Source organism: Equus przewalskii, chromosome 7 (assembly GCF_037783145.1).
Source record: "Equus przewalskii isolate Varuska chromosome 7, EquPr2, whole genome shotgun sequence".
Lineage (NCBI taxonomy): Eukaryota > Metazoa > Chordata > Mammalia > Perissodactyla > Equidae > Equus > Equus przewalskii.
This window is the reverse complement of record NC_091837.1, coordinates 29,143,655-29,163,545: the sequence shown is the minus strand read 5'-3', so window position 1 is coordinate 29,163,545 and position 19,891 is coordinate 29,143,655. Positions and strand designations below refer to the sequence as shown.

The 19,891-nt window shown below is 47.4% G+C and overlaps 1 protein-coding gene and 1 long non-coding RNA gene across 32 annotated transcripts in view; one reads left to right on the top strand and one right to left on the bottom strand.

Annotated features, from left to right (window-relative positions):
* Nucleotides 1–19,891, top strand: part of RIMBP2 (RIMS binding protein 2) — a 250,446-nt gene that overhangs the window by 221,014 nt on the left and 9,541 nt on the right. For 16 of the 31 annotated variants that reach the window (XM_070627332.1, XM_070627324.1, XM_070627329.1 and 13 more), the window contains 5 exons: nucleotides 1,478–1,636; nucleotides 7,603–7,723; nucleotides 13,251–13,435; nucleotides 14,670–14,838; nucleotides 19,765–19,868. In XM_070627332.1, coding sequence (XP_070483433.1) covers nucleotides 1,478–1,636; nucleotides 7,603–7,723; nucleotides 13,251–13,435; nucleotides 14,670–14,838; nucleotides 19,765–19,868 — 738 coding nt within the window. Of the gene's footprint in view, nucleotides 1–1,477; nucleotides 1,637–5,358; nucleotides 6,067–7,602; nucleotides 7,724–13,250; nucleotides 13,436–14,669; nucleotides 14,839–19,764; nucleotides 19,869–19,891 lie in introns of all 31 variants that reach the window. The other 15 variants (XM_070627311.1, XM_070627314.1, XM_070627315.1 and 12 more) reach the window with 2 other exon arrangements.
* On the bottom strand, nucleotides 3,774–7,250 carry LOC139084485 (uncharacterized). Its single transcript, XR_011541900.1, has 2 exons — nucleotides 6,416–7,250; nucleotides 3,774–5,104 (listed from the first exon to the last, which is right to left on the bottom strand). It is a non-coding gene; the product is annotated as an uncharacterized lncRNA (long non-coding RNA).

Sequence of the window (19,891 nt, the reverse complement as noted above, 5' to 3'; positions counted from 1 at the left end):
ATCTCACCAGGCAGACCAGGGTCACGTGCCTACCACCGAGAGAGGAATAGGATTCCTATGAATGGCTTATGAATGATATCTCTGGCAAAAACCAGAGACCTCCTTCCATCCCATGAGTTTATCCCTAACTCATCACTGGGTTTGAATCAATGAGACTGTGTTCTCGTCAGGGAGACCTGTCCCATAAGCCTTAGGAAGACCTCATTAAAACCAGCCTGATCTTTGTTTATTCATTTAAGACCAATTCACTTTTATGCTTCTTCTTGGTGCCTGATTGAAAGAACTAGGGCCAGAGCAGCTCAAACGCTGACACAGCAGCCCCTCAGGCTGAGAACACTCCGTCCCCTCTCGCGATGCGGCTCAGGCAGAGCCTGCTGCCTGGAGTGGTCCTGCTGTGTCCTCCTCAGCTGCAGTGAACTTAATGTGATGGGAAGTGCTTATGCGTCTTTATCTAGGGTAGTCATCGAAACCAGGGTGTTTTTAATAAATATGTCATGGGATGCTATTAAATACATTTGTCATGTCGCCCACCAGGAAAATAAACAGGATCCAACAAAAATAGAACGTCTTTATGGATGTTTTCACTCATAAATCTGAGCTCCTCAGGGTGTGCAGTTTGAGTTGCTGCAACTTTATTTATTTTGTTTTGAATACTCGAGATATTGGGTGACGGAGTGCTTTCCTTGTGCACGAGGACATGGCTGCTGAGTTGACATGGCACCGTCACTGCAGCGCCCCATCAGGGCTGTCTCCATTTCAGTGTGCATGGCTCCAAGTGTACTCACTTTGGGGGGTTGTCATGTTTCTGTGACAGTAACAGATCAGCTGGTATCCACATTATGGTTTGAGATCCCCAGCCTCTAAATTCTATAATATTTACTCTTAAGGAGGCTTTTCTATTGAACATTTTACACTGTCCCCAGCCTCTTCTCTGGGTCTCTCCACAATGGCACAGTCTTAATCTGGTGTCAGTAACCAAGCTGGGCACAGAGTGGACACAGCCTGCACACGGTTTCTGCTTTCTGCCCAGACCAGCGTATACATTACTGTGCCCTGAGCCCTCCTGCCACCTGAGTGTGCAACCTATAGCTTGAACCTTTGTTCAGCCACTAAGCTGGAGAGGCTGGTGGTACCCAGAAAAGTGGCGTTTACCCATGTATCTTATAAGTGGTGCTCTGTCCCACGCAGAGCCCAGGGTCTCTGTGTCTCTTCCCATCTGGCCTTGGCATTGAGAGACTCAGTCTGGTCCTCTCTCTGCTATCCCCACTGTCTGCGTGCTTGGTGAGTATGTGGACATCTAGGCCCATTTCCTTACTTCTAAAGTGGGAGCACAGACAGACACCCAGCCTGGTCTTGGAGCTCATGAGGTAGTGAGAAAGGGAAGGGGCAGCGAGGAGACCCTTGGGGCCTCTGATATCTGGAAGAGCTCCACGGCCGAGAGACGCCCTCCATCTGTGTCCCCTTTGCCTGCCCCCAGCCGCACTGTTGCCATGGAGATGAGTACCACACGGAGAGCAGCCGCGGGTCTGACCTCTCAGACATCATGGAGGAGGACGAGGAGGAACTCTACTCCGAGATGCAGCTGGAAGACGGGGGCAGGCGGCGGCCCAGTGGCACATCCCACAATGCCCTCAAGGTCAGTGGCTGAGGGGTACCGCTTCCTCCACAACGACCAGGAGTGGCCCCATCCCTGTCCATTTGCTGGGGCTGTGGAGGCCGGCTCCAGAGGGGTCTGGCCCTGCCATGGGAAGCCCATGGATTTGGAGTGGCTTCTTTCTTACTGTTGAATTTGCGTTCAGGAATTCCCTGAACCTCCTCCTCTTTGCCAAAACGTCTGGGTGAAGGAGTTTGGGACAATGCTTTTGACACCCCCCAGAGGGCACCCAGCTCTGTATGAGGACTTTATTGGGAGAGAACAGAACAGGGGAGCTTTCCTCCCATCCCCATAGCCTCAAGGGCTCCTCCATAGAGAGGCAGCAGCTGGGAGTGTAGGAATCAGCCTCTGAGTCAGAACCAGAGTTTGGGGACGTGGGGGTCCAGCTAGGGGAATGGAACAAAGACTTCCTAAGAGGAAAGAACTGAGGTGGGCCCTGCCCAAGGGTGGAAGGGAGGAGCAGGAGGTGGGGCAGGCATGGGGAGGTCAGAGGAGGGCTGGGCATGGAGGGATGGCATCCTGGGGGACAGGGGTCCACACACAAACCCCTCTGGACACTTCCCACCAGAGACCCTGGCATCCTCTGCTCCCACCTCTGGTGTGGCCATCAGTAGAGGGTTTGATGGGAGGTCACCTTAATGGATGCTGAGCTTAAGCCACTGTCGAGCTCAGGAAGAGGTTTGCCCTGGGTGCGCGTCCCTCTGTCCTTGCCTTGGGGGGCTGTCCTGCCGCTGCTGCTGCTGACTGTGCCAGCTCAGGCATTTATTCATTCCACTGAGCCCGTGAGCTGAGTGCCTCTGTGCACCAGGCCCTGTGCCAGGCTGGGGGCCACAAGGATGGACATGGTCCCAACCCTCCAGCTGTTCCCAACCTGCAGGGGAGACAGACAAAGTGCCAGGCAGCTGGTAGGACCTTTGTGGGTTTTTCAAATGAAAAAGGCCTTAGAGAAGAACATTCCACTGGGGGATGAAGCCCCAACCACTGAATTTCTCTAGAAACACAGAGTCACACATTTTGAATGGTGGACAGAAGGTACCATCCAGATCTGGCTGCCAACCTAGCACCTACTGCACAGAGAGACTGACTGATGTTTTCCCAGACGGCCCTGAACTGAGAACACGCCAGACGCTGTGCAAATCCTGCGTGGTTTCAGCTCCTGCTGCTCCTACGGCTCCTCCCCCGAGCCCCTGCCACCTCCCAAAGTGACTCCGAGCAGGATTCACGGGGAGCCCCAAGTTGCCCGGTGGGTGGTCCGTGTGACCTCCCCCACAACTTCCCACACCTTGCCCAGAACCTAGAGTTCCCTGCACATGCTCTCGGTTGGGCCAGGAGGAATGCAGAGTGCATTCCTGTTCGCCACTGCCCGCCAGCCTCCTCCTGTGCATGGAGGAAGCTCCTGGATGGCACTGCCTACAAACTCTCCAGCAAAGAACAAAGGGCACCTTCTCTCCTAGGGTGGAGGCCCAGAGAACAAGCAAGTTCGTTACAGACCAGATAGCAACTCCCACACCCATAGGCACAGCCTGCCCCCTTGGGAATAGCCACGTCCCACATATCGAGATGAGATCACGGCTGGCAGGAAGAGGGCCCCACGGCAGCCACATGCTCACTTTGCTTTGCCCACAGCATTCCTACGTTTTTAAAAAATCAGGTGGCTTTACAGGCTGATCTGTACTTCTGGTTTCTCTGTAGAAATTCTGAGATGTGGTGTGGGGATGTGGCTGCTCTGGGCCCACCTTCCCACGTGGCAACAATTAGGTGCAGCTGAGCCAGTTTCCTGACTAATGGGCTCGGTTCCCTCAGGCAGGTCCCAGCCTAGCCCTGGAGAGCTCCTGGGTGACTAATGGGCTCAGTTCCCTCAGGCAGGTCCCGGCCTAGCCCTGGAGAGCTCCTGGGTGAGCCCCTGTGCTCCTGGCCTTCACCGTCCTCCTTCACCCCAATACTCCTTGGAACAGATGCCTTGGTATCATGTCAGCAGATGAGAGATGGGTCAGCTGGCAGCGTGCATGCACATTCACCCTCTCACCTGCTGTCAGTGAGTTCCGAGCACATGCAGACATGGTGTTACGGGACCAAAGTGAGTCGTCTCCTTGGTGAGTTAATCAAACTGCACGAGTAGTTGTCACACAAAGCAGAAATTTTATTTGCAGCATGCAGCAAACAAAATGAAGACCACGGGGATGACTTCACAAAGCTATGGCTCCCTGAGCTTGGGGAGTGAGTGCCTTTGATTTGGGGTAGTGGATGAATATGCAAGAAGGAAGTGTTGTCATTCCACGTAGAGGTGGGCATGGGCTGGCAGATGTGCAGTTCAGATACACACCTCCACGTACATCTCATGTTGTTAATAAGACTTCAGCTTCTCCTAGGGTGGTGGTTTTACTATTAGAACGAGGTAAAGGTTACTTTTGTACACTTTTCCATTCTTCTGCACAGGCATCATTCCTGCAGTGTGGTTTGGGCTGGTCTGAGCCAGTTCAAGCTGGTGGGTAGCTATTTATCATCTTGAAAAACAACTTTGAGGAACTATTAAATGCTGATGGAACTTTTTAAGTAACTCTGGACAGTTAGCTGGTGACAATGGCATTAGGTAAACCTGCCAGGGTCCACGTGCTGGTGAAGCCCGCAGGCCGTGGGGGCAGACAAGGCAGTAAATCGTGACATCCCCAGGAGGCCCGTCCCTGCTGAGCATCCCCGGGAGGCTGTCAGGGGAGAGGCAGGGTATGGCTTGTCTGAAGAGTCCATGACGTCCTCCCAGAGGAGAGACACTTGTGTGGGGGGTCGTTCAGTGGGAGTGCATGTCTTTAGGGAGAGCACAAGCTGGGGGGTATTCCTGGCAGAGAATAGTTCGTGCAAGGCCATGAAGACGCACAGCCTACATTCCACGAACATATATTAGGCACCTCCTGGGTGTGCCAGCTCTGGGCCAGGCCCTGGAGCCCAAGAGAGTGGCGACATGGCTCTCCCCTCAGGCCCCGAACTCCAGGATCCAGGAGAGACAGACAGACCCCCAGGCCTTTGCAGACACTGATGAGCACGACCGTATAGCAGGTGCCATTCCAGGAGCTAGGATGCAGTGCTGAGTGACAAGGTCCCTGGTTCACCTGATGTTTTGGCCAGGGAGAAAGATGACACGTGAGCAAGATGGGAAGGAAGGATTTCAGAGGGTGCTGTGTGCCAGAAAGAAGATGACATGTCCAGTGGTGGGGACACTTAGGGGTTGGGGGCACTGTTTGTGAGCTGTCTCCAGTCACACCTGGCATCTGACGGCAGCCGCCTTCTGAGTTTCTGAGGGCGCAGGCAGAGGGCATGGGGTGCAAACTCTTGCTGCTCCGGGTGCACTGCCTGCAGAGCCAGGCACCTCGGCCACGTGACGCCTCCTGCCTCCATCCTCCCCGGGCCTGCACCTAGCTGCCTCTTCTTTCTTCGGTGTAGTCTCCTGGCCCGGCCCTGAGGACGGACATCCAGCCGCTCTCTGTGTGTGCTCTGCCTCCCACCTGCTCCGGCACCATCCATTTAACCCATTCTGTTCTCATTTCAGAGCCCGGCCAGAGCATGCCCTTGCCCCCCACAAGAAAGCATGCTTTCTGTTTCTCATCGCCCCTAAGACTAATTCTGTCTGTATTTTCTTTCCTTCCCTTGGCCCCCTTCATGTCTCACCATACACTGTTGCCGGGCACCTGTTCTAACACCTGCCCCCTCAGGAGTGCTATCAAAATAGGACCACTGAAGGAGCTTTCTTGGAACAGCCTGAGTTTCCCCAACAGACCCACCACAGTAAGAAACTTTTCAGTATCCCTGAAGTAGCGGAGGAGGATGGAGAGCTCTGTGAGTTCTTGCACAAACAGGGCTTAGGGTACTCCTCCAGGGCCAGGACTGTGCTGGCCAGAGAGCCCAGGCCTGCCAGGCCCTGCAGGGGCGACGAGGCCCTGCAGGGTTCCTGGTTCCCTGTGAAACCCAGGGGCCCAGAGGCTGGCCCCCAGGCCGCGGACTTTGTTCTGGAAAACAGAGGCTGTCGGTTCAGCCGCTTTGCCACCAGGAGCCCAGACAGTGGGCTGGACTGTGGGAGCGAAGAAGAAGAGCTGCGGCTTAGTTTCAGAAATCCTGCTAAGTGCAGCCCGGGCCCTGGGCAGTGTCCCTGCAGGAGGAGCCCGAGGCCCCTGCTGGCCCGGCGGCGGACGCTGACCCGGCAGAGCAGCATCGAGGAGGACTTTGGGGAGCAGGTGGAGGCCATCAGGAGCGATGACGCCCACCCGAGCCCAGAGAGACCCACCCCCAGGAAGTATGGCTGGGACGAGCCTGCGGGGCACGAAGACTTCCAGGATGTCTGGCAAAAAAGCATAAATGTGCCTGACACTCGGGCAGCCGCCCAGCACGCACAGCCAGCTGCCCGGGCTGCAGAGGGGCCTCTGGTGTGTGAAGTAAAGTCCCTCCTCACGTCCGCTTGCCAAACCAATCTGTTCTCATTCTTCCACCTATTCATTTCGGTGTCCATCCCTGGGGATCTCTCTGCTGGCTCTCTTTAGTTTTCCATGCATTTTTGATTTATTGAATCTCATTGCTTCCCAATCTTTTGATCATGCTGAAGATTTCTTTACTTTGCTTTAGAATAATGATTCCCCTCCCCCAGAATCAATAATGAGTATGGCTGCTTTAATTAAAGGACAACTGAATCTAAGTTTTAATTAAGGGTTAGCTGAACTACAATTAGCCAGAAGTTTGGCAACACATATTCTCTCAAAATGAACCCTAGGGACTTACCTGTGACTCCCGACCTCATTGAAGGTTTTCTTCTTGTGGTTTTGGTTTTCTTGTGGTTTTTTAGCCTTCATTCATAACTGAAAAAAAAAAACAAACCAGAGAACCCTTACTGGAGAGATCCATTTTTGCATATTTCCAAAGTATTTTTTTCTGTTTCTTCCCTGTGTCCAGTTTTCAGAATGAATTTTCTGTCACCAGCTCCAGACACATCCCCCTGCCTTGTCTTCCAGGCTGTGAGTTGGTTTTCAAGAGTAGGGATCCATGCAAGGCTTCATTCATCTCTATATTGTATCCTCTTGCAGAACATTTGCTCTCGTCATGCTGAGCTTTTCAATGCAAACAGGTGAGATGTCACGTGGGCCAGGCCTTGGGTCTGAGCCGATGTGGTCTGACACACGTCCGCAAGAGGCTGGTGCTCCATGCCCTCCGGATGCCGGGCCCCGGCAGCCCCAGCCTGTGCCCACCTGTGACAAGCTAATTCCTGGAACTCCCTAAGCATTGCTCATTCCCTGTGTCCCTGAGAGCTTCCTGACTCAAATCACTAACCAGGCAGTGGAGGTTTTGCCTTGATTTTCTGATACGACTCTTACTTCAGCGCAAATTAGAGGTAAGCTGACCCATCAAGGAGAACCGTTCCAGTGAGCCCTGAAATGGGCTGGCGTCTTCGGGTTAGGGCCAAGACATTGCCATGAGTTTCAAAGTTGATAACGCACAGAAAATTCTGTCTCTGAGCTTTCGGTAACCTCACAGACAACTTCTCCAAGGGGGACATTTGGAAACGCAGGGTTTTGCCCACTGTTGGGATCTCTGGAGGAGGGCAGGCCATACTGAGACTAGGTAGGGTCGTACGTGGTCAGAGGTGTTGAAGGTGTGAGGAATTGTACCTAGGCCACTCTCACTCTGGTTCAAGATATTCAGCTTCAGCAGCAGTAGCAGCAACAAAAAGATGTCCCCCAATGAACTCTGTCTCACCCCACCCTCCGTGTGTGGAAAAGCAACTCTGCCATGGAAGACAGGGGCCGGGGGCCAGCGGCTTTCTTCTCTTCCAGGTTATTCAGCTAACCTTTCAGTTAAAAGCTACGTTTAGTTGCCTTTAGAGCTTCTGCTTCTAAGTTGAATTGATTGGGCTAGCTTAGTCCTGTCCTTCCCAAGGCTGGCAAGACTCATGACTGTCGTTTTGTCTTCAGATTTTAGGAAACCCGGTGTTGGCGGGACGCGCTACTGAGAGGGCAGATCACGGGGGCCGGAGGTTTGCCCACGGCGGTGCTGGCCCCCAGAGGTCCCGGCCAGTGATGGTCCCGTCCATCGGTTAGTGGGCCTACTTGACGCCTTTCTCTTTCTTTCAACCGCAGAGCAAACAGCTGCTTAGTCCTTGATCTAAACATTTAAAAAAATTATTAGGAGTAACATTTTTAACTAAATACAGAAAACTCTTGATTATTTATGGCAAAAAGAAGACAGACACAGCACAAGGTAAATAAAACTTATTTGTAAGTATTCTCAAAATATCATATTGACTTTTTTACGTCAGTGTTCTTCCTGCAAATTTTTTTCCCTGGGGAGGCCAAACCATGTAAGCATTGAAGAGATCACAGTGTGTCATCCCTCCGCATGAGATGCTCACGGTCAAAGAAGCAGCAGAGGCAGGGATGCCGGCCCAACGCCAGGTGTCTCCAGGAGCCCTGAGTGATGGAGCGCTGTCTGTCTGCAGGAAACACTGTGGTGACTGGGTTAGAAGTTATAAGAAGCACCGTGAGGCCTGAATGTGTCCCCTGACGTGTGCTGCCCTCATCCATCTGGTTGCCTCCTCATTCATGAGTCATCCTCTGGCATCCCACTTCCATTCTCTTAATTACTTTTTGGAATTCAGCCAGTCATGCTGAAAGCTGTCATTTCAGTCATTCAAATCAATCCACCAAGAGGGGGAAGGTGGCTGGGAGGGAAGGTCAGATGGGAGGACTTCTATTATTGGAATGAATCACCGAAAAGACAATTCCAAAAAATATTATTATGCACAAGATAATGGAAGCTGGAAATCAGCACAAATAAACTAGCTTTATGTGAACACACACACACACACACACACACCCAGAGCAAGGAGAACTGTTAATAGGATAGAAGTAGGTGAGAGGAAACATCTTGATGTGGCAACAAGGGCTTGAGGAAAACAACTCACGGACGGTCTAGGCACTTGGAAACACAGCTCTAATCGCACTTCAATGACTAGAGTTTAAAAGACACTCAGTCTTCTTTCACATCCACTAAAAATAAAGAAAGTCATTATTGGAGCTGGGCTGGTGGCACAGCGGTTAAGTGCGCACATTCCTCTTCGGCGGCCCGGGGTTCACCAGTTCGGATCCTGGGTGCGGACATGGCACCCCTTGGCAAAAGCCATGCTGTGGCAGGTGTCCCACCTATGAAAAGTAGAGGAAGATGGGCACGGATGTTAGCTCAGGGCCAGTCTTCCTCAGCAAAAAGAGGAGGATTGGCAGCAGTTAGCTCAGGGCTAATCTTCCTCAAAAAAAAAAGATTAAAAACAAAGAAAGTCATTCTAAAGCAAAAACAGATCCTCTAAAATTTTATCTTTCTTTCAGACATTTCTTCCTCATAGAGTCCAAACCATAGGGGAAAAAATGTCCTTTTTGATCTTTACAATTTTTAGAATATTTTTATTTTTATCAGTAAAAATTTCATAGGATGTTAAAGATCCTTTAAAAAGAGTATTTTCAGTTAATTGAAAAATAACAAATATGCACAGAGTTGGAAAACACTGATTTCTCTTATTACAGATGAACTAGCAGAGTTACACATCTACTGAGCCTAAATTACCGTGGAAGGTTCTAAATCCAGCATCTCTCGAGTCTTCACGTAATCTGTGTCTAATTCCCTGTGTAGCAAGCACACAGCTTGAACAGCTTCTCCTGGCTTACGAAACAGATGACTTGAGGGAGACTGACTGTCCTTAGAGACGAGCCGGAGGCAAGGCCAGCCCGCATTCATGACTCTGATCCTCCTCTCCCGTTGACCCTGGTCTCTGAGTCTTCCTTTCATTGCAACTGTAACGAGCGAGGCCTGCAAGCATCGCTCGTTAACTGAGCTGCTGTTGTTGGTGGAGCTGAGAAATTGATGTCGTGGGCACTACGACGGTGTCCTTTGGGGAGATCTGGTGGGTCTCCTGCCCCAGTCTCCCAGTATGGAGAAGGAAAGTCTTCTTTCAGAACTGAAAACTAGGTGATTCAAATTGCCAGTTGGGCAAGGAAGTAAAGGGAAAACATCAGTGCACCCACAGTCTTGCCAAGTGACCCTCATCATCAGAGAATCTGACAATCCTTTATTTGGGTTTGTCTTAAGGTAAAGAATTCAAAAGGCTACACACTTAATTTTAGTAAGACACTAGTTAAATTAGTAGAAAGGGAGTAATGTTAACACCTTAAGAAAAAGCCTCTTTAATAATGTAACTCAAAAGAATGTTAAATAAATCCCTGTTAGATTTGCTTTAATTGCGCCTGACTTCTTATCATGCAGTAACACAAGAAACCACACAAAAAGCATAATTAATAGCAAGGACTCCAGATATTCATACACATATATAGATACACATGCAGAAGGCCCTATTATATTTTCAGAGGACAAAAGTGAAATGTGCTCAGCAGCTACCAAAACAGAGGGGAATCCTGCCACTGATGCTAGGAAATGAACACCAGTGACGTGCGAACAGACTATTTTCCTCTAGTGCCTATTTACTTATATTTTTTTTGTGCAAATATCAGTAATTAATATTTTAGAAATCTGCTGTACTCCAAAAGCATCAGTTTTCTTTTTCAGAGGAACTTAAGTCTATAGCCATATACTTCATAAATATAGTTTTAATAAGCAATGCATTCACAATTAAATAAAAAAGTACACCTTTTAATAGTCTCTGGGTTTTCCAAATTGACAAAACAATGCCCCTCCTTATGTAAAAAGACAAAAATTATGTCACTCCACATCTGCTAACTTCTAGGTCATATAATCAGCATGAAGGCCTCAAAGCATCGACAGGCGACTCCGAAGGAAGATTTCATTGGGTTTACTTTCTTTCTTTGTAATTTTTGGTCTATTTCTTAATTGAGTTATTTATCTGTCAGATGAGAAGGCCAGAGGGTATCCCCTTCTAAAAACAAAGCACCACATTCGAGAGGCTTCTGTTCACTGATCGACTGTGAAAGTCTCTGTTTTCTCCCATTCCCCGATTTCTTTGGCTACTGAGTTCACACAGCGAGAAGATGTAGCCAGTTTTCTCTGTGTGCAGAGAGGAAACATTCAAATGAATAGAGAAACAAAGCCTGGCCCTTTAGAAAAGAGACCTCTTTTCCACGGGTTTCCGTGCAAGGAGAACATGACAAGCTATACAATCTGTTTCATTAGATGATTCCCTTTTTCTCCGTAGAACTTACAATGGATAGGATCAGTGGTGGTGGTTGGTCTTGGTTGGGTAGTGAGGGAAATATTCACCTGTAGAAGATTGTGCTTATTCTCGCAGCACGGACAGACTCAGGAGCCAACTCAGGCAACTCATGAGCCCTGACTTGGCACATGGTATGCAGACCCTTTCTCCTTCCCAAGAAAGGCCCACTTAACTGTGACCTGATAATAACCTTCCCAGGGCCAAGACCCTTCCACAGCAGGGCAGAGGGGAGGAAGGCCCACTCCTGTCAGACCTACACCTGGAGGTAAGTTCTTCCTTTAGTCCAGCCTGCCACCAAGAAAGAGAAGGGCCTCCCAGTCACTCACTCTAGTTGCTGGTGAAGCCAGGTTTCCATGGACGCATTCCTTGGAGGCTGCCGTTCTCTTCCCTCCGAGGTCTGGTTTTCATGAAGTGTCTAATGCACCCTTTCCGGAAGAAAATATAGTGGTGTCCCTCATAATCACACTTTCATTTATACATAATCAACTATGAATGCTCAAACCACCTCTGCCCCATCCCTACCCTCCATTTCTTCCTCCCAAAACCAGAAAGAGATCATGCAACAGTGTGGGCAATTCTGCCCACTGTTTTCATTGAACATGTACTCTCTGGATGGAGCCTTCGATGGGACCCTAGCCTGAGATCGCCTTATCAGTCTCACGCCTACATGCCTCCCATAGTGTGAGCCCTTGTCATGCTCGGTGTGATTTTGGATTTAAAGATATAAAGACACTATTTTCCACATATCATGCCCCCTGAGCATGAGCCACCTACTGAGAACATGCGCTCCAATGTAGACTATGGAGTGACTTAAAATATCTTCAAGGATCATGTGGACCATACCCAACCCTCCCCACATGAACTGACCTAGCACCTGACCCACAATCGCACATGTCAACTCAGCTGGAGAAGCCTTGAGAACCCCCTGGGCAAACCACACCAGAGCTGTAGCCATGATTCTCCCTCACTGACATTTTCCCACAGCTGAAATGGCATTCACTAGATCCATTGACATTGGTGCTAAGTTCCTTCTGCAAATCTCCAAGACATCTGACTGAATCGAAACAAGCATCCTGCTGCTGCTGCTCAGGGTTCTCTCTGCCATCAGCCACAAGCATGAGAAATCATCACACAGCTGTGCACACTGAGATCTTCATAGGGCATGGGGTGGCTTACCATTAGCTTCACGCTATTTAATTTAGATAACATTCGAATCTAGAAAAAAATTATGACATCTTTTCATTGTCTGTAAACAAGAGACAATCAAAACCAGTGTGAAGGTATGAATGAGACCTGCTGTTTAAAAGGCGCGTTCCCTAGCAGAAATGAAATTACTGAATTTTTAGATTATCTAGGCATCCTAAAAAGATCCTGAATTTAAATGTCAACAGTTCACTGCATTTTAAAAGTTAAACTTCCCGCAGCTAAAGCGCTTTTTATTTGTCAACTGCATTTTCTTGCTGGTGAAAGCAGCGCATTGCTTGGTTCTCTCTCCGCCTCTCCTGTCTTTTCCGCACGCCTGAGACACCCTCTCATCCCTCCTCCTGTGCTCCTCATGCTGCTAACAAAAGTGTCGACTGACTGCTTGTCCCAACGCCCCCTTCTGATGGGTGGAGTTTTTCTTTCTTCCCTCTGATGTTCTGAGTCCTTCTCATATGGTCAGAACAATATTATGTCAGCATATTCTATCTATTTAATGATCTACATCATATATATAAGGATATCTAATAATATATATGCATATATATTAGGATTTCAAAAAGAATAATTTTTAGAAGCTGGATGGTAAGTGGAGTTGAAACTCAGTTCTGCCAGGAAGTCACTAATTCAGGGCAATGAAGAATGCATTCGTTGCCACTGAAACATGGAGAGTGAGGTGAACAGCTTGTCACCTGTGCCAAACTTTGACTAACACACAAGTGCATTTTAAGCCTCTGATGTACCTGAGCTGATTGTTATGGAAACACATAGTGGGTTTCTGTGTGCACAGCCTCGAATGGCCTGTTCAGGGTGGTGCTGTCTGAATCCCCCATGTGACCCAGGGAACCGTGCACCTGTCCCTCTTGCCCAGGCTTGCTCTTGCGTGAGGTCGCTTGGCAAAGGCATTTCTCTCTCTTGGTCTTCACACGCGATGTGGTGAGATTCACATGCGGCTTGTGTTTTATGATAGTGATTTGCTTTTCAAATCCATCTCTGTCGAGGTAGTCCATTTCTGCCTACGTATTAAGCCACAAACGTTTTTAAAATGACAGAAGTTAAAGTGCCGTAGGCATCCTCCTCATTTTTCAAAACCACATTTCATGTCATAGCACAAGTTTCTGAGTGAAATGGGGGAATCACTGGCAGGAGTCACCCAGCACGCTGTCCTTTATCCCCATGTGCTCCCAGATGAATACGGCGGGCGAGACCGTCTCTCTCCAGACTTCTATGAAGAGTCAGAGACCGACCCTGGTGCCGAGGAGCTGCCAGCCCGGATCTTTGTGGCTCTTTTCGACTACGACCCACTCACCATGTCCCCAAATCCAGATGCTGCGGAAGAGGAGCTTCCCTTTAAGGAAGGGCAGATCATCAAGGTGCGAGGGGCAGGGGTGCTGTGGGCTGTGCTGAGACCTGGGGTGGTTCTCGCTAAGGGGCTGCGGATACTGACAGTAGGGAACAAAGTCAGAGAGAAGTCAGCTGACCTTCTCCAAGAGACGACGTGCAGTGAAAATACAGCTGGGCACTGGGGGCCTTTAGGACATTAGGAGCCGACCTCATGAAAGTCCCGAGGTTGTCAGAGGAGCCCGCTGGTGGAGGGACAGCCGTGGAGTCCCGCCTCTGCCTTTAATGACTTCTGTGTCCTCACGGAAGTCACTTCTCTAGTGTGTGCTTCATCAGTGACATGGGAGCAATATCCTTCCCTCGTCTACCTGGTAGGATTGTGTGTACATGTGCACACGTGCACAAACACACACACACACTTAAACATGTCCTGTAAACTAAAGATTCTATTAGGTCCTACAGACTACCAATTTAGAAAGACGACTTTGACATATGTAAGACCTTAATTTCAGGAAGGAAGGAAGGAAGGAAGGAGCAAGGGAAGGGAGCCCTCACCAGCCAGAGGCTGGAGGTCACCATACCTTAGTTCCTAACACATCAGCCTTCTGCTCAGCGTAGAAGGAGCAGCCTGTGAGTTTGAAGTAGGAAAATGAGAAAAAGTGTGATGCTCAGGAGGAGAGGAAAAAGAGGGCCTTGAATCCTAAGCTTGCAAATTTATGAACAGGCACTGAAAACTCACATTTGAAAGTGGTTATATTTGCCCTATAAAATAGTTAGGGCTTATAAAGGATGGTGACGCTTACCCCGGAGAATAATATATTAAGAATCTCTCTGTTAGTCAAGATTTTTAACTTTTAGAATACCCAACACATGGCCCTGTCTTCTTAGGGAGGAACTCATTTGCTATGGACGGAAACACTTCTACTTGTCATCTATGTAGCACTTCTACATGGGGTGGGGGTGTCAAGCACGCCTTTAACTCGTGTGGGCTCAAACACACACACTCATCCACGCAAAGCCATGGCCTCGCTTGCAGTCCCTATATGCTGGGAAGCCCAGCGGGTTGACCAAACGTGGAGGAAAAACTGATCTTAGACTTGTGGATTTACTGGGGAGGGCTACGTGCACACATCTACAGCACACAGGCAGGTGATTTATGGTATTCTTAAAGTATGTGTTTGGTTGTGTATGACTCTTCTGTAAACTGAACTGATGTATTTCTGAACCAACCAATCACAATGCCTGGACTTCTTCCTGTGGCTCTAGGTTTATGGTGATAAAGATGCTGATGGATTCTACCGTGGGGAAACCTGTGCCCGGCTTGGCCTTATTCCCTGTAACATGGTCTCTGAAATCCAAGCAGACGATGAGGAGATGATGGACCAGCTTCTTAGACAAGGCTTCCTCCCTCTGAACACACCTGTGGAGAAAATAGGTAAGAGATGGCCCTGCTCACCCCTGAACCCGCTGGCTGGGCTGGGCTGCCTTCCCCAGCGTTTCATAGCACAGAATGCCAGCCCAGAGCAGGAGGCAGCACTGAGCAGAATCCAGTCTGTGCCATTTAACTGTAAACAGAGGAATCTGAAAAGTAAACATCAACTTTTCTTGGGCAAAACCCACTCTGCAAGCCAGGGTTGTAATAGCCCTGCACGCTTTGTGGACACTATGTACCTAAATATTTATGAAAACATGGGTGATCTTCTGATGGAAGATGAGGTGCAGCCTTGCTTACTAAAGGTCTGTCCCATCTAGAAAATAAACAACTGCTTTCTGGTTGTTTTGGACTGAATATGTGTCCCCCCAAAATTCATGTGTTGAAACCTGATCCTCAGGGTGATGGTGATAAAGATGGGGCCTTTGGGAGGTGATTAGGTCAGGAACGCGGAGCATTTATAAATGGGATTACTGATCTTAAAAAAGAGACCCCAGAGAGCTCCCTCGCCCCTTCTGTCACATGAGGACTCAGCGAGCGGGCTCCCACCAGACACAGAATCTGCTGGTGCCCTGATCCTGGACTTCCAGCTTCCAGAACTGTGACAAATCAGTGTCTGTTGTGTACAATCCCCCCGACAGTGGTATTCTGTTATAGCAGCCGGAACAAACTAAGACATTGGTAATATACTTTGAACATTGCCTATCTATAATAAATCTCCAGGGATGAGGGGGTCATGCTGTGCTTTCCATTCTTCCGGTGAATTTTGCTCATCCAAAAGGCATAAAAGATGTTCACCCTTTAATCTGGGTAGGTACTGAACTCCCTCGCTTATCAAGAACCAATCTACAGGCTCCAACGACCCAACAGCAACACTGTTTTCAGTGAGTTTTAAGCAACACTACCTTTATGATATTTAATTTTCCCCAAATGCATGGAAAATCTACTCGACAAAAGGCCTCTGCTTTTTCTAAATAGCTGTAGAAAGTAAGATCAGTTTTATGTCATTCATATCTAAGGTTTTAATACTCAAAACATTATATTCACTTCCAAATCAGACTTCAAAGACAAAATTCAGTGGTTCAAAGAATATGCATAAAGATAAACACAAAATCAAATAAAATGTTTCAACCTTGTTGGTATTAATGAACTCATTGTCTCAAGTTAAAATCCACATCTAATCCTCAAGATTTCGTATGAATATTCGCCCCACCTTGAATCTATGAGACTGAAGATCTCTGGGCTCTTCGCACCATCAACTCCCTTTCACTTTTGATCTCCTTTCCTGAAGTCAACTATGACCATTGTGAAGAGGGGAAAGACCCAGAAAGCCTGGAAGAGGTCTGCTAAAAAACAGCAGCTTCATTTACATTATCGATTAGATTTAATATCTGTTTATTCTACTTGTTTTTCCAAACGTGACTAGTTAAGGGAACCCAGCTGAGATATCTACTTGTCCGCCTATTACTAGGAAATGTCATTCTTAATGGCGAAAGACTGAAAACTTTCCTCCTGAGACTGAGAGGAAGGCAGCCCTGTCTGCCCTCCCCACTCCGTTCCCACATCCCACCAGAGCTCCTGACCTGAGCTGTACCGTGAGAGAAAGGAAGAAACGGAATATAGATTAGAAAGGAGAAATTAAACTTGTTCTATTCACAGATGACATGAAAATCTACTTAGAAAATCCCAAAGAATCTATTTTAACAGTTCTTAGAATTAACAAGTGAGTTTAGCAAGATCAATGTATACAAAACCAATTGTATTTCCATATGTTAGCAATAAAAAGTTTGAAATTTAAATTTAAAAAATAATACTATTTACAATAACATGACAAAGATGTGAAATACTTAGGGTTAAATCTAACAAAATAGGTGCAGGATCTGAATGCTGAAAACTACAAAATACTGATGAAAGAAATCAACGAATTCCTAAATAAATAGAGATATCATGTTCGTGGACTTAATACTGTTAAGATGTCATATTTCTCCAAACTGACCTATAGATTCCATACAGTCCTAATCAAAGACTGTGCAGGGATTTATGTGGAATCAATAAGCTAAGTCTAAAGTTTGCACGAAAAAGCAAAGGAGCTAGAATTGCCAAAACAATTTCTACAAAAAAAACCCCCAAACATCGTAGTCTCATGTAACCTGATTTCAAGACTTCCTGTAAAGGTAAACTAAGCAAGACAAGGTGGTGGTAGAGAAAGGACAGACACCTAGGTCATCAGAACAGAATGGACTCCAGAAACAGACCCACACAGAGATGGCCGAGGGATTTTCCACAAAGGTGAAAAGGCAGTTCAGTGGAGAAGGGAAAGTCTTTTTAGTAATAGGTGCTGGACATCCTTATGGCAAAAATGAATCTCAAGCCACACGCTCACCCTGTTAAAAAATTAACTTACATGCCCAGACCTGGACCTGTGGCCAAGTGGTTAAAGTTCCATGCGCTCTGCTTCAGCAGCCTGGGTTCGTGGGTTTGGATCCAGGGCGCAGACCTACTCCACTCGTCAGCCATGCTGTGGAGGTGTCCCATATAAAAAAATAGAGGAAGATTGGCACAGATGTTAGCTCAGGGCTAATCTTCCTCAAGTAACAAAAAGAGGAGGATTGGCAGCAGATGTTAGCTTGAGGTGAACCTTCCTTAGGGGGAAAAAATTAACTCAAAATTGAACTTTGTCTTAAATATAAAACTAAGATGATAAAACTTCTAGAAGAGAACATAGGAGAAAACTTTGTGATGATCAGGCAAAGGTTTCTTTGATATGACACTGAAAATGTGACACATAAAAGAAAAACGATGTTTGACTTCATCAAAATTAAATACTTCTGAGCTTAGAAAGACACCATTGAGAGAATGAAAAGAGAAGCCACAGGCTAGCAGAAAATATTTGCAAGTAACTCAGCTGAAAGGGATTTGTATTTAGAATACACAAAGAACTTTCAAAACTCAAAAGAAAACAACCAACCAATAAAAATGTGGATGAAAGATTTGAAGAGATCCTTCACCAAAGAAGATATTTGGATGGCAAATAAGCCTACAGAAGATACTTCTTAACATCATCAGTGAAATACAAAGCAAAACCATGATGAGAAACCAATACACGCCCACTAGAATGGCTATAGTGCAAAAGACTGGCTGTACCAAGCATGGGCAAGAATGTGGAATGACTGGAACCACCATTTGCTGCTGGTGGGAGTGTAGAATGGTTCAACCACTATGCAAAACAGTTTCACAATTTCTTACAAAGTTAAACATGCACTTACAATACAATCCAACAATTCCATTCCTGTATCCTTACCCAAGAGAAATGAAAACTTACGCTCATACAAAAAACTATATGTGAGTGTTTACAGTGGCTTCACTAATAATCATCAATAATTGGAAACAACTCAAATGTCTTTCTACTGGTAAATGGACAAAATAATTGTGGTGCCTGCATACAATGGGAAACTACTCGCCAATAAAAAAGAACAGACTACTGAAGAAGGAATAATGTGACTGGATCTCAGACACACTGTCCAAATGAAAGAAGCCAGTCTTAAAAAGCTACATTCTCTGTGATTCCATTTAAATGATACCCTGGAAAAGGCAAAAGTATTCGGAGAGAGAACAGATCAGTGGTTGCCCCTGGCTGAGGTGACAACGAAGGAGCATGAAGGAATTTTGGGAGTTAATGGAAGGGTTCTATATCTTGATTGTTGTGGTGGTTATATGACCATATGGGTTTATCAAAACTTACAGAAGTGTACTCTAGAGTTACTTTGTAAGTTATACAGAATTTTATGTATTTATTTATACTGAATGTTATCCTAAGTTATACTTCAATACAGAGTACATGTGTATTGTTATTGCTACCTTCAGAAATTCGTATTTGTAACAGTCCTGGTGAAATTAGAAATCCTTAGAAGCACTGGAATTAACCTCTGGAATAATTCTCTACAGTCATGTGCCACTTAAAGACTAGGACACGTTCTGAGAGATGCGCCATTAGGCAAATTTGTCCTTGTGCAAACATCGTACAGTGCGCTTACACAAATCTGGATGGTACAGCCTACCAGCCACCTAGGCCCTCTGGTACTAACTTTATGGGGCCACCGTCATTTAATGTGGTCCGCTGTTGACCGAAACGTTGTGACGCGGCACGTGCCTGTGCACTGAAGCTCTGTTTCAGTCTCACATCTGCTGTCTGCGTGGAGCTCTTACACTCAGACAGTAACTAGAGGAATTCTCTCTGCACCCCCTTCTTGGGCTCTTGAGGATGCTGGGATAAGGCCCAGGTCACCGTCCGTGGCAGAACACGGCCAGGCGACAGGAGGGGACGTCCCAAGAGCATTCTCCAGAAGTGGCATCTTTTCAGTGACAGCTGTTAGAAGTACAGGGAAAGGACAGTGGGGAGGCTGTGTAAGAAGCCCCTGAGATGGGAGAGAAGGTAGCCCTTACAGACACACGGCCATGCCTCTGCTCTACAGAGAATTACACAGACAAGCATTTTTGAAAGTCTTTGTGGGGCTTCCTCAGAGCTATGGCCACAGCCTCCAACTGGCCCCACTTGGCCTCCCCAAGCCACATCTGCCCAGTGCTGTCCCAAATCGTTTAGATTTACTATTCCAGAGAATTCTCTGCTTCTTCTAAGTCTCCCTGGTTTAATAGACACACTGGAGAAAGGACAGTGTTCTTGCTACTATAAGGGGGACTGTCCTAGAGCTAAAATATAAGAGTAGGAAGCCCAAGGTGACTGACTTCAAAGTTGAAGCATTTGCCATCGCTAATGCCCATAAACATGAGACCCTTGAGGAGGGTGGTCGTCCCCGTTCCACTGGCCAAGTGCAACCTGGCTCCACAGCCATGGGGACCAGGAAGAGGGGGCACGGTTCACTTTGAAATAATTTCACAATGGCTTTCTTCTTCTCCTTGTGATTTAAACAGAGAGAAACAGAAGAAGTGGCAGGCAGCACTCAGTGTCGACCCGAAGAATGGTGGCCCTGTATGACTACGACCCGAGAGAAAGCTCGCCTAACATTGACGTTGAGGTACAAGCCAAATACCTTCTCAC